Here is a 14,894-nt window from a genome sequence, read left to right as displayed (position 1 = left end):
AAATTTGCACAGTACATAAACAGAAGCACAGTAGTAATAATGATATGATAAAGGACACGATAAATTCTGTTCAGTTAAAACAATTAATAATAGATTAAAAGAGAGCCAAAACACATTTAGAAATCCAGTAAATAATTACACCTCTATTATACAGTAGCCGATACCAATAAGAAACGTGTACAATAAAGATAACATAAGCTGTTCATTTAAGAATAATTTAAAACATTCAAAAAGTAGAGAAAAATATCTGAGTTTATTGATTTTAGAAAAGCAAGAGGCTGCAAGATTTTCACATTTTTAACAAACGCCCAGAAAAGATGCAATTGAACATCCGTGTTTCTTCACAGCTCAGATAAATTCCATCAGATTCAGAACATAAATATAGGAACTAAAGCATCGTGAGATGACACAGGAAGCCAGGTGTAGCGTTGAGACAAGAAATGAGGTCGATGATTATCAGCAGGAAGTACACTTTAGTTCCTGCTAAAAAGAGCTTCACAGAACCACAAAGATTTCAAGTTAACATTTCAGGCTACCCAGAGCTTTTTTTGCACATTTCAGAAACAAATTTCTCAGGGGAAAGATAAAAACTCACATTTGTTGTGACCAATCTGTCATTCTAAGCTTTGAGTTTTTTTTAAAAAAGTATGATGTAATTGCAATGTACTTTCCCACAAAAATCTAATTAAAATGTAATAAAAAGTAGCTTACTTTAAATTATAATTTTCGTTTTTGTTTTATACCACATCTGTTAGCAGAAATTCTGGAGTGGGATTTAAAAAACAAAACCATATTGTATGACACCATTAATCCAAGTCACCAACAGTTATTATTGCATTAAGGGCTAAATATAATTGACAATAACCTTCATGTGCTTCGTAAAGATGATTGAAAACCATTGGCATGTATATATAACAGCAGAGGTCTTTAAGAGTAATGTTGGTGAGAATTAATGTATTCTTGCTAAAAATGGCGAGTTTTAAACAAATTCGAGAACTCTCAACTAGCCAAATCAAACGTTTTCATAACCACAAAATGTAACCATTTAAATTACAATGTTTCAAAAGTATTTTGTTACAAATGTTTAATTACGCAAAATTATACCTAAATTGCCATCTACTGAATAAAAAATCCAAGATGATGGAGCATAAAACTCAGATTTCTCTCTTCTTTCTAACACTTAATTCACAAATCTCTCTGACCGTAAACAAGAGATGCATTTCTCCTGTTGTATAAGTGGAAACATTCAGAAAGTTACTTCAACTGGTTGTTAGTGACTTCTACTTCTCTCCGACCAGAGCTTATAATAAATGATGAAAAAGTGATGATATTGATGTTGTCAATTGGAGCGAGCGAACATTTTATTGTTAAAAAGAGTGGCATGTTCCTTTGAGAACAAAACAAACTTGAACAAACCCACCATCAACAACAACCAAAATATATCATTGACACATGGACTGATTTGAATGATCAATAACAAATGTCTGATTGGAACCGTCAACAGTAAAGAAAGTCCAAAATATCAACAATGGCAAAATGAATTTACTGCAAACAGTGTGAGTATTTTGTGTGTGCACAAGTATTTGTGTTTGGTTTGGTGGGCATGATAATCAGATGACCACCTAACACCAACTCCATGACGGGGTCTGGACTTCAGGCTCATCACATCCCCTGCCTGATGCTTTGGATGATCTGGAAGATGGCTGCAAGATAGAAACCAATTGGATTAAAAAGTATTTTGGTCCACTAAAGTGTAGAATGCATCATGTTAATCTTTGTATCCTTTGTCTTTGATTTATATTATTAATCTTTAGACTTAGATTGTGTGGTCTTGCGCTTTTTTATTTCACTCTGTTCTTGTTCTTTATAAATCTATCGTCTGTGTTGCTGTGTAGTGGCTGGGAAAACAATTTCCCAAAGGAGACCTCCAGAGCGATCAATAATGTTTTATCTATCTATTTATTTAAAATGTCTTGCATTAGGGATAAAAGAGACAGAAAAGGAAAAACACTCACACTGAACTGGCATGACTTTAATCCTTTATTGATTCTATAAGCTTTGCTTTAATGTCCTGTCAGGTGTCTATCATCTATAGGGAAGAACTCAACTGATAGTATTGGGCTCCCAAACACTGTCTATAGATAACACTCCATGTCATACACATGTTAAGTTGAAACAATTTTTTATAATAATAAATAATCAAACCACAAATGTCAAACAGGTGAGCTCACCTGATCCACAAACGACAAAGACAAAGAGGGCCAGCAACCATGGGCCCACCGGAGACTTGTCCTCATTCACAGGCCGCTGAAATATACAAATCAGATTAATCGCGGTTTGTAAAATATCATGAAAGCTGATGTAGTGAGAAAATAACAAAAAACAAATCATGCTTTATAATGATTAGTATCAAAGGTTTTGAAGACATTTTAAATAGTCAAACTCAAAAGGGGAAAAATCAGGTCAACCAAACATTACTGAGAAGGTAAATTTGTACAGTGAGCTTTATTTCTGTCAAAGTACTAAGATAGTTAAAATGTTTAGATTAAATAGAAAGCCACAACAATTACTGTCCAAGTTTTTATTTTATTCACGGTTTGCAGACCTAAAATATCCCCAGCAAGAGTTAATAATTCGCTCTTGATTGTATGCTTCCATTATTATGTAAATTATAATTTACTGAAAAAAATGACAGCTATTTGGTTATATAGTGCAAAAGAGGCAAGCCACCATATTTACTTCAGAAAACACTCAAAAATAACCAAAATAAAAGCCAATGGTTCGCGTATTAATGATGTTTGGATTGTCCTCTAATTAATTAATCAATAATATAATTACACCATGATCCGTGAAAACCCTTGAACCTAATGCTTCTGCAAACAGATATACATATATATATATATATTAACCAGGGGTCAGTCAATAGAAAAGAGACAAAGATATTTAAAAGGAACTATATACTGAAATGCATTTCATTGACACTTATTTGAATTAGGGCACGCGTTTACCTTTTGGTTTGAAATACAAACTATGTTTCTCTCGTGATAATGTGGTATTTGGGAAGCACCGTTGACAAGAACAAAAGAGTTCATTTTAATGTAACGGTTTGCTGGCGTGATTGTGACACACTACTAGCGTTAGCATGGTTAGCATTACGCTCATTCCAATGGTTATTTCAGAATATATTTTGTAACCACACACTTACTTCATTGGGTTTCTGAATTCATAAACATAAAACAACTCAAAATGCGAAAGAAAACGAATGGGATATGCAATGGTTACCGATGTCTTCTGGACGTGCCCCCGTTGTGTGATGGTCTTGCTGTGTCGCTCGTTCGCCACTTTCATCCGCTGCACCGCCGACATGACTCTGGCTCAGGTCCGGTCCAAACCGGGAGGACGAAGTAGAAACCAGCAGGTAACGAACGAGGAGCGTGCTGGTCAGCCGGCGACTCCTGGTCGATCGTGTCCCGACACCGGTGTGTGTGAACCAGCTAGTAGCCACTAGCCCGTGGAGCTAACGGACACGTCACGTGACAACACGCCGCTCCACAGACTGGGAAAGACGGCCCTCTAGTGGATTCATAGGAGAAGTGCACAGTAATATGTCACCCACCGCTTGAAATAACTGCTTCGTTTCAGTTACATTTTGACACCATTGCAGGAAAAGGGATTTTGATATCCCTTCAGCAGTTTGCCGCAGTTGGACGAATTTTCTGTTTCCAGATTTCCATTGGCTGAATGAAGGATGGATACCGATGAGGTAATGAATCCGATTGTATATAATGAAATAGAATATGCGTTATTACTGCTTTGTAAATAACATATCTTTGTTTTTGTAACGTAATTTGAACCCCCCACCACAACCAGCGCGATATGTAGCATGTTCACACCATCAAGAACTTTTACAGTGAAAATAAAAATCAAAGAAGACACCTCACAGTATATGAGTCATGCAACTAGTTTTAAGATGTGTCATCACAAGTTTTATGAAAATATTTTAGTACAAAAATATCAAGGTACCCTAACTACCCAGAGTAACTACAAGGAACGCTTTCTCATGTCTGGGCTTTTAATACAAGGTTGACATTATAGATGAGCAGTATGTTTGAGTATTTGGATGTTTTTTGTTGTGTTTTTGTTTTTTTACGAAGGAAAGTATGCCCTTTGGGGGATTTATCCCTTTGTCCTTTAAAGTGTTTATATGTTGTTTTTCTTCACAATCATGGCCTGATCTACTGGCCACATTGTAAAAAAAACAACCTTGAAGGTTTACTTCTGTCCATATATTATTATAAAAAATGACCCAATCCTCACGATGTAGTTTTAGTAAAGTCCATTCACAGAACAGGATATATAAATAAATCATGTGTACAGTGAGTAGAGAAACCTCTGCCTTTAATCTGAAGCTAGTTTCAGTCTACCCAGATGTGGCACATCAGCATACTGAACCCACTGAGATGCAGCCACTACAAAACATTTGCATGACAACAACAGGAAAGAATGAGATGAAACTTCTTTAAAATAAACGATCAATAATATGTTTATCTGCTTTATTTTATCTGCAGCAAGTATAATGACTGCACTCATTACATGTCATAAACATGCTGTTCCACACACACATTGTACATACACTCCTACATGTTTCAAAACATGATCGTTGAAAAATCATTAACACATTACAAAACACTGGTTACCTGCATGTTTAAAAAACACACGTTTGTCCTGGAAAAAAAGGAAAGTACATTGTCTTTCACAATATCTGTTATGCACTACACACTTGAACACCAGTGTTCTGAGTCTCGCACACACACAACATACTTCTGACTGTGAGGTAGCCAGGGGTCAAAGGTCAGTCATTGGCCATTTCAAGCCGTGAACATTAGTAAAGTTCCCACATGAGATGTCTGACGTGGAAATGGGATTCCCCATGTCAAAGGTCATGCTGGTCAAATTCGGATCAGTCGCGGGCGATGATGCCACATGGTTAGGAAAAAGGGATGTGCATTAGCACCCTCTTCATGGTCACCATGGTAACAAGCATTCGAGAGGACAGCGATTATCTTGGGAAACTATCATCTAGTTTCGTAGCTTAAATTGATCATGGGCTTGTTGCAGCGCAGCTGCTCCCATGGCATCCCACTTTAACAACCTAAACCACTGATTGAACCAATCCGGTCCATCTTCATCCCAAAGCATCCTCTCCCTCCAACCATCGACTTTCGATTTCTTCTCCCCATCTTTGCTTGACGCTGCAAGAAGTCGAAAAAAAACTTTGGAACCTTCTTATGTCTACTATCCGGACCTGTTCTGGCCTCTTGGACTGGGACCAGTCCTACAAAGACTGGAGGTGCAGGCTGTTGAGCAGAACCCTCTGTATTGGCGCCAGATGGTGCCGGGGCCACAATAAGAGAGGAGAGACGAGTGCCGAACAAGGAGTTCAGGATCTAGAAATGTGTTAGAAAATGTATATTATATGAATATCATTGTTAAAGAAATCACAGGTAAATCATATCTAAGTAAAATATTCAGTTTACAAACCTTCATATCCTCTCTTTTGTGAGATGGTCTTGGCTCAACAGCAACAAACAATACGGCGAGTAGAAGAGCAGCGAGAAGGGGTGATGAAGCCATCTCATAAAGAAGAAAATATTATTTTTCATTAGAAAATAAGTTCAGTGTGATTCTTTGAATACTGAAGTGAAGTACATGACAGTTGGTTTGCAGTCATTTTGATCACAACTTTTGCAAACATGGACACCATGTTTCAGAACATTTGGCTCAATTTGTGCACATCTGATGAAAGTAGGAACATGTTGAAAATTGCTGTTCTACAGTTGTTGAAATCAGATTTTGTATGTTGCATAAAATCAAATCACATTGTTTCTATTTATACAATTAATAAGCCGCTCTGAATATATTCAATAATAAACATTCATAATAAAGTATGTCTTAATTTATTGTATTAATCATTTTAAAATTGGTTTACTCATAGCACATACAAATTATTTTGCGTTGCAGTTGTTAGTACTAGTATGCAAACTAATATCTAATCAATTAAGAGGATTAGTAGGTATAATCGGAACCTTCACATCAATAAATATTGAATTATTGTGACAAAACAAGTGACACAATTAAAGAAAAAGATGTAAAACTTACTGATGAAAACTTTCAATTTAACTTTTCCAAATGGCAAAAAAAAACAAAAATATATATCCAGTAGCTTTCCAACTATGGTTTCTTTTGGACAATAATCCGTTTGTTTCTAACAATAACTTGTCTTAATAATTATTGGAGTCAGGATTTCTTGAAGTCCTCAGAGTTGGGACGCGTCTGTGGCCTGAAGACAAGACAAGACTTTTATATGTCTCATCACTGTGATGTCACACATTCTTACTTCTGTTACCCCCAACAACGGTCACACACACACGGACACACACTCACACATGCAGATGGACAATGATACCAAGTGATGAGATTTTATCATCAGCATTGCACTGACTAATGTTTGTGTAGTGTGTGGATTCTTAGCCTTACTGAAAGTGATACATACACTGTGAAACACAAACCCTGATGAGATTCAGTTCCAATCAAAGATGACATTTTTTCTAAATAGAAGTATACATAATACATAATACAATATAATATATAATACAAGTACAAGTATGTCAAACCGTCTAAGAAGCATAAAATATCTTCCCATCATCATAACTACTCATCATTTCACAATGTTCGTCTACCTTGGACTTCTTATCTGGTTGTTTATCGGGCCTATATTTTCCTTTTCACTCTAAATGGTATCTTAAGTTTACAATCCTGGATGAATCAGCCTGTTTCTGCTACGATTTTAGTCCTTACAACTCATCTCTAAAATTCAAACTCTGGCGTGTTTTATGCTCTGAAAACTGAGTTATAATATGTTCAACCATCACCTATTCCTTCTCATTGATACAAATAATATTCGTCTTTGACCCAAATATTATGATAACATGACTTTCTCCATCCAATGTCAGGCACTTGTGACCTCTGACCTGTTTCATCCCGCCCACTCGTAAAGTGTCTCCACCGCTACGGAGTGGTTCTTAGCAACTATTTCCTGTGAAAGGAGGCGGGGCTACTGATTCACATGATGCTGTGGAAAGGTGAGTGTGTGTGGGTCTGTTTAATGACCCCCCGCTGCCTTTGTCCCGCACAGACAAAACTCCGCCTCCTATTGAGAGGGGCATCTCTGACGTCATTAGACACATATAAAACGCTCGCGCACATACACACACACTCATGTTGTGATTGGAACTCTCTTTCTCTGTTATTAGTTGATTGATGAGCTATTCTTACTGGGTGTCTCTGTTGGTGTGTGTTGTGACGCACGCACACACCACATTCTTGCAACCCCCAAATGTTGAACCACTAAAACAGTTGGACAAAAATAACTCATCATAACACATTTCTTTTTTTAAATCAAGTGTCCTGGTTTCTTTCGCTTGCTTCAAGGTGAGAAAGACTCATACAGGTGCATTATTACTTCCTTTGTCAGCACTAATGTCCCCTGAAACTTCTTTTATCTTTGTATATTTTCTGCTGAAAAAGGCTTAATAAAAGTTGTGTATTTTAGCAACTACACTCTTTTCGATCTTGAGAAAGTCTCAATTTTAAAACTTTTTCTCTGTTGGAATTAAAACCACAACACTTGTGACCCTGGTCTAGAAAGGCGCTCTAGAAATAAGCATTACTTACTTACACTTGCAGAGGTTTAGAGTTAGATTTAAAAATATAGAAGGATTTGACATTTCCTGCAAATATTTGTGTGTCTGGGCACAACCGCACATTATCTCAATGTCAGTTTATTTTAACGGTTTTGTCTTCAACATCAATAAATCTCTGACCTCATCCATGTCTCCTTTTGTGTTCAGTGATCAGGGTCAAACAGATTCAGTAACCTAACAGAGCCTTTTGTTCCAGAAGAATAAAACACATGGCCATACTCACTTGTCAATCATTGAAATGAAAAGGTGTTAAAATGTAGGGTATTCAATCTAATAAACAACAAGAAACAATAACTTAGCCAACACCATTAGGTATATTGAATAAGAAAATTTCACAAGTTTGTTTCATGCCGACATCCATCCCAAGTATACATAGAATGCAGCTAAATCTTCAATTTACCCTGAAACATGATGATATTTGATACATAACGGTCTGTAGAAAATTAAATCATTTTCCTGGGACATGTTCAGCAAATGTCTTGATATCAAAACTAGTTCCCAGAAATTACACCAAGTAAACCGAGTCAGACATATCTTTTCGGTCAGTTGAGCTGGAGTCCCTTCAGCTAGACAGTAGGGTTTCACACGGCTGATGGTCATCACCAGGCAACAAGCTGCCTTCATCCCAGACTCCCTCGACCTGTCAGCATTGACGTCACAGCGGAGAGTGTGTGTGCGAGCATGAATAACGGCCTCCATCGTGGTGTGTGGCAAAGTCAGTCTCCGTGTCCAAAACAAATGTATTTTTAAACACATACCGTTGGCCACGGTGTATCCGTTCTTATTAAACCTTAATTACAAATAATGTCTAAAGATAGAAACAAGACAGTTTTTCGAAACGAAGTAGACTTTAAATAAAACATCAACCACATTTAATTTATGGTATTTATTTTCGGTTTACACTTAATCAACATCCGCTTGCATCAGTTAATAAAAGAGATTTTAATGAGAGATGAGCCAGATCTTTGTTTTACTTTACAACCTTTATTGCATCTTGGTGTTTGCATAGAAAACAATGGAATTACATCTAGTAAGAGGCAGCGTCAAACCACCGTGACCCTGGCCTCTCGTCCAAGGTCTTCTGGATCAGCAGTTGGTCAGTCAGTCGGTCTGGATTTAGGGACCAGCAGGGTTCTGATAGTCTAGTTGATCTTGGGGTGGCGGTAGTCCTTGCCGGCAAACTTGGCCTTGTCTCCCAGCTCCTCCTCAATCCTGCAGGTCATGGTTTTGTCTTTAGACTGTCACCCATAAAACAAGTGGAGAAAGAATGTCTTACCTCATCAGCTGATTGTATTTGGCCAAACGTTCTGACCTGCAGGGGGCGCCAGTCTTAATCTGTGAGTCAGAACACAAAGAAGTTTAAGGGACTGGTAGAATCAAAGCGTGGGCAGGCAGTGACAGCTCACCTGTCCAGTGCAGAGTCCAACAACCAAATCTGAGATGAAGCAGTCTTCAGTCTCTCCGGAACGATGGCTGACCATCACACCCCAGCCGCTGCTCTGTGCCAGCTTACACCTGAGAGACAGAGGGTTAAGTGGAAAGAAAGAGAGCCAGACAAGTAGAGGAGACATCAATGTCTTACGCCCTGATGGACTCGGTCACAGAGCCGATCTGGTTGACCTTGAGCAGCAGGCAGTTGCAGGCCTTCTTGTCCACAGCCTGCTGGATCCTCTTGGGGTTGGTGACAGTCAGGTCGTCTCCGACAATCTGATTACAAACACTCTTTCAATATTCTTCTGTGTCTCAAACCAGTGGTTTTTCAAAGTGCGAGCTGCGGTCCCCCTGGGGGCCAACAGAGGGCGCTAAGGGAGTCCTCGAAAATTGAAGGCAAGGAAAGAATGGATTAAGTATAATATGGTTTAAAATAAAATGTATTTAATCATTTGCCAGTGAGCAGTTAATCGACATGTTTCTGACATGGAGAAGACAGAAGTGACCAACAGTCCTGCTTTTGAAGATTCTTGGGCTAAAAAATATCCCATGGTCATCTAAAATGAGAAAATATGAGGCAGCAAGCATGTCTTTATATACAAACAGAAAAATGTAAATAATTTCCCCACATGCTTAAAAAAGTATAAATATTAAAACGTGTATAAAAGTAAGGACATATACTTTAAACATTTATGTTTCTTTCTATATTTTGAAGACTTTACAGTGTTTTGTGTGGGAACCCCATCTTAAAAATTTCCAGTTCAAACAAATACCACACTGACCTGGATGTGCCCCTCAACTGAAGCAGTGAACTTGGACCACTGTTCCCAGTCATCCTGATCAAATGGATCTTCAATGGACTGGACTTGAGAGCGAGAAAAAGAGGCCATGTTAGAAGCACTTTTAAGGAACCTGGATTTTTGGAATTGGGCTTAATTCCTGAGAAACAAAAGTCCAGGTACCTGGATAGCCCTTGATAAAGCTGCGGTACAAATCTCCCAGCTTTTCACCACTGATGTGTCTGGCTGGGTCATCAGGTGACTTGAAATCCAGATCGTACTTTCCGCTGCGGAAGAACTCGGATGCAGCCACATCCATCCCGATGATTATCTTGTCGGGGTATCCGGCCTTCTCGATGGCAGTCTTCAACAACTCAAGAGCTGCAGAGATACAAGGTTATTGATCCGGAACTTCTACTATACTCTTTAAAAGCAAATGACAGTGAGATACCCTCATTGTTCTCCAGGATGTTGGGTGCAAAGCCGCCCTCGTCACCCACATTGGTGGCATCCTTGCCATACTTGGCCTTGATCACATTCTTCAGGTTGTGGTAAATCTGATGAAAACAATTATTTGAGAAACATTTATGTCTGTGTCTAGTCATTACATATGTTTTTGGTTTAACCACATCTGTGTAAAACATTGCTCAATGATCCTGCTCCTCATTTTACCAGATATGATATTCTACAAATCTCATCCAGATATAGAGTGGATTCTTAAACTTTGTGACGTAAAAATGTTTTATCAATAAGCTGAGCCACGAGCAGCAGCTGCTAACATTAGAAACATAAAAATCTCAAACACCTCAGCTCCAATCCTCATGGCTTCATGGAAGTTGGAAGCTCCAACAGGGAGGATCATGAACTCCTGCATGGCCAGTTTATTTCCGGCATGGCTGCCTCCGTTGATCACATTGAAGGCCTGAAGATGAGACAAATAAAAAGATACTCAGACACAACCACAGTAAACCACAAGCGTGATTATTGCTCAAAGCATTTTAATGATAATTGGTTTTTCCCTGTTACTTACAGGAACAGGAAGGATGACGTCTTTGTTTCCTGCCAGATCTGCAATATGGCGGTACAACGGAACCCCTTTCTCCGCTGCTCCAGCCTTGCAGACGGCCATCGACACGCCCAGGATGGCATTGGCACCAAACTTAGCTGAAGTGACGAAAAGACATCAGAGTCCGAGTCTCACGGAGGAGTTAGTGGTGAAGACATCAAATCACTCACATTTGTTCTCAGTGCCATCCAACTCCAGCATGAAGTTGTCGATCTTCTCTTGTTCGACAACGCTGAAGTTCTAGACAGATGGAAGAACAGATTTTATTTTGCTATATTTATATATTTGGTCTTTCCAGAGGAACATAAAGTAATGTGTACCTTTGCAATCAGCGCAGGTGCAATGTCCTTGTTCACATGACCCACAGCCTTGGTTGTACCTGCATATTAGAAGGATGTGAAACAGAGGACGGCGATCCCTAGGTTTGCTTTAAACACAGATTTTCATACCTTTGCCAAGATAGCGGCTCTTATCTCCATCACGGAGTTCCAGAGCCTCATGGATGCCTGTTGATGCACCGCTAGGAACTGCTGCCCTGAAGAGACCTGAAGAGACGTGATCAGAAGTCAGAACGCTCAATCTCAATTGTTCCTACATTGCATTATTTGGACATGATGCACTAACCCTTGGCAGTCCACAGGTCCACTTCAACTGTGGGGTTTCCTCGGGAATCCAAGATCTCCCGGGCGTGAATCTTTGTGATGGACATCCTGACTGAAAGGAGAGAGAAGGGTTAGGAGTGTTTTCTGTAAACACAAGCACTGAAGACACAACATTGTGGTCAGTAATCAAGTCAACTAACAGATAGAGACTTCTGTATCTACAAGATAACTCCCAACCATTTATATATTATATATATATATATATATATATATATATATATATATATACACATACATACATACTGTAAGTGACAAGTGACCTCAAAAACACCAACAATTCAGACACAACGTAAGGTCTTTAGAAGCCCTATTAATAAGTATCTATATAGAGTTAGAGACATTCATTTAAGAATCTATGAGCATGTGTGCATGTACGCACACATGTGTGTGTCTGACCTGCTGCAGCAGTAATCCTATGTATTGCCATGGTGCCTCTATGACAGATTGCAGCAGGTTCTGAGCTCCTGGAATGTTCCAGCCCAGGACACTTCCAGCCAATCAGGAGAGCTCTCCTTCAAACAAGCACCTCAATCAGCCAATAAGGGCAAGAAATGACCAAAGTGGTAACAGAGGAGGGGTCAGAATGAGGAAGAGAGTTTTGCCCTCCACAAGGTTATTAATACTATGTGTGTGTGTGTGTGTGTGTTTGAGGCCTCTTATGACCTTTAATGTGACTTGTTCCTCAGAGGTCGTGGTCTGGAGCTTGTCATTATGTAATGATAGGTTAGAGATAGACATGCACACACTTGACAACTGGCAAATTGACCAACTGCCACTTCGAACTGTGATAACTAAAGAGCAGTCTTAAGTATCTTCCTCACATGTGAAGTCCTGCTGGGACTTTATGATCTAGTAACATCCTCCAGAGTTCAGTAAAATGTAGTACCCACCCCAAGATTAATGTTATCACATAAAAATGTGTTGCCAGTCAAGATTCTGTGCAAACTGAGGAACTTTGACCAGCAGTGATAAGACATGAACCAATAGGATGGCAGCTACAGCACTGACCTCCAAGTTCATATAGGATTAGTAATATAAAATACAACTAAATAAAGTCATAATAAAGACTACTTATGTCTAAAGAAAGTTTAAGATAGTCATTAACTTCATCTTATGCCATAAGCAGATGTCAATGAAGTTTCAGCAAATGATTTCGCAAAGGACCAGATTCCAATATTTCCATGGTATGTAGTCTGGATCCTTCATCCATTAGAAGACTATGACAAGTTGGGGCGTGAGCTCCCGGTTCTCGCACGCACACGTATTGTGCTGTTCAAGTAAGCTTGTTGCTACAAACTATTGGTAACTAAGTAACGTGTTATAATATGAATGGAGTGCTTTAATAGCTAGTCGAGTTTATTTATATCAACTTCCAGCCGTATATCAGGGTTAAGAAAGTGTTTTTTAAAAGTTATTCTGTTAAGAAAATGTTTGTTACAAACACTCCAGCTATCATATTGATTTTCATCTGGGGTTGTAATTCATCCCTTGATAATTACTTGATAAGTTAAGCACAGCTGAGAATTCTAAAATACACCTGATACCCAACTTGCCCTTTACAGAGACTTTACTGTCCATGTACTTACTTTAACACACACATGCACACACACACTCGCACCTTCTGACCTGTGGAATTGTTCAAAGCTCAGATTCTACTCTTTTTCAGACATGAGGCCCTTGTTAATGTTAAGAGGACACATTCCATAGGCAAGGAGTTCTCTCACGCCCTCTCTGTACTGTAGCAGGTACATGATGTACAGCCTCCGACTCATGAAGTAATACTGTTAGCATCTATGCCACAGTGTGATGAATTCCAACAGAAAGTGAATATCTTCCAGTTGTGTACACATTGGTCAGCCAGACAACATCCAACTGCTCCCCTCTTCACTTTTTCCAAAATCAATTCTTAATTCTTAATTCTTAGTTTCCCGAAGGAGATCTCCAGAGGGATTAATAAAGTCTATCTATAAAATCTAAGAATATATTAACAGATCTAACGTTGTCAACACACTTTACTCAAAACTAATTTAACTTAAAGTTATATAAAGTGAGTTACTATGCTGATGCTGCTGCCAACCTTCATGTTGTCAAGGTTACGCCACTATGTCGGTCTGATCCTCAAGTAACTGTCACTGCCCTGTGGCTATGGAGGGTTATAGTTTGTTTTTCTTCTGTGTATTCAATGGTTCTTCGTGATCTGTATCTGACTGACGGCGTCTTCCCCCACACTATCAGAGACACTATCAGAGACACTACCAGAGACACTATCAGAGACACTATCAGAGACACTATCAGAGAACTTTAGTCCATTCACTCGATCCACCAGATTCACCTTCTTTGACCTTGTGAAGGTCAAGCTACGTTTAAGCAGTCTCTGAATTTATTTTTGATGTACTTAAATTCTTAAATAATATATGTTATAGAATGTAAAGGAAATCGTCCACCGCGCGCTCCTAGAGGTCAGGGTATAAGGCGAGCCCTTCAAAGTAAAAGCAGGAAGTAGCTCTCGGTGAAAAACAAGTTTCGAGTGAAGCCTGAAACTAAACTCCTCACCGGTTTGACAAGCCTACCTTCAACTGAGCTCAGAAGTGGGCGTAGTCTTTGGCCAACAGTGCGTCCGTCTGACAGTCCGACTGACGTGGAAAGTGTCCGTCTGTCCGGACAAAGGAGTTTTTATAGACGTGCACGGAGGGAGGAGTGCCTGCTGGAGGGTAGGGAGCGTGTGCATGTGACAGGCTGCAGGGCAGCGGAAAAAGCTGTAGCGCAGTCCTGACTTCAAATTCCACTTCTTGAATCTGAATTAATTTGCTCAAATAATCGTAATAGTGGACAACTAGCAAAGCCCCGGATCAGACCCACAAACTGATTTAATCTGGCCCCTGAGATGATTTTTGTGAAGAAGCTGCAATTTTTAAATGTGCTTTGGACCCTTTAAAATCAGTACAAAGTGGCAAAACATTATTAATAAAATAAATAATCTTATCCATCAGCAGATGTAATGTGGCAGTGTATATTTTAAAACTGATAAAGGCGAATATCAAAGCAGTGTTGAGGTTTCAATCTCTTTTTAATAAACTATATTCTTATGGCAGTTGGCTAATAAAAAGAGTAAGAGTATGATTTGGCAATGGAATTTGAATCTAAGGTAAGGTAAGGTAAAACTTTATTGCTAATTAAAAGTAACTTAAGCATT

The 14,894-nt window shown here is 38.9% G+C and overlaps 3 protein-coding genes across 3 annotated transcripts; all 3 read right to left on the bottom strand.

Moving 5' to 3' along the window:
• Positions 1-234: 234 nt before the first annotated feature.
• LOC148082570 (stress-associated endoplasmic reticulum protein 1) lies at positions 235-3,513 on the bottom strand. The gene is made up of 3 exons (XM_087788233.1): positions 3,283-3,513; positions 2,232-2,307; positions 235-1,703 (listed from the first exon to the last, which is right to left on the bottom strand). Exons 1-3 carry the CDS (start codon positions 3,364-3,366, stop codon positions 1,663-1,665), a joined length of 201 nt encoding a protein of 66 aa, XP_087644359.1. The 5' UTR covers positions 3,367-3,513; the 3' UTR covers positions 235-1,662.
• A 1,631-nt stretch (positions 3,514-5,144) lies between these two features.
• Positions 5,145-7,040, bottom strand: LOC148082569 (C-type natriuretic peptide 2-like). Its single transcript, XM_087790218.1, has 2 exons — positions 7,032-7,040; positions 5,145-5,447 (listed from the first exon to the last, which is right to left on the bottom strand). Exons 1-2 carry the CDS (start codon positions 7,038-7,040, stop codon positions 5,145-5,147), a joined length of 312 nt encoding a protein of 103 aa, XP_087646344.1.
• Positions 7,041-8,727: 1,687 nt separating this feature from the next.
• Positions 8,728-14,411, bottom strand: eno3 (enolase 3, (beta, muscle)). Its single transcript, XM_087789789.1, has 14 exons — positions 14,272-14,411; positions 11,664-11,753; positions 11,489-11,584; positions 11,360-11,418; positions 11,210-11,279; positions 11,004-11,137; positions 10,779-10,895; positions 10,425-10,530; positions 10,157-10,354; positions 9,977-10,059; positions 9,346-9,470; positions 9,170-9,278; positions 9,040-9,098; positions 8,728-8,975 (listed from the first exon to the last, which is right to left on the bottom strand). Exons 2-14 carry the CDS (start codon positions 11,746-11,748, stop codon positions 8,906-8,908), a joined length of 1,311 nt encoding a protein of 436 aa, XP_087645915.1. The 5' UTR covers positions 11,749-11,753; positions 14,272-14,411; the 3' UTR covers positions 8,728-8,905.
• Between the last annotated feature and the right edge of the window lie 483 nt (positions 14,412-14,894).

Source organism: Callionymus lyra, chromosome 4 (genome assembly GCF_982586985.1).
Source record: "Callionymus lyra chromosome 4, fCalLyr1.hap1.1, whole genome shotgun sequence".
In the NCBI taxonomy this organism is placed as follows: domain Eukaryota; kingdom Metazoa; phylum Chordata; class Actinopteri; order Syngnathiformes; family Callionymidae; genus Callionymus; species Callionymus lyra.
The sequence above is the reverse complement of the archived record's forward strand: the minus strand, read 5'-3'. Positions and strand labels throughout refer to the sequence as shown.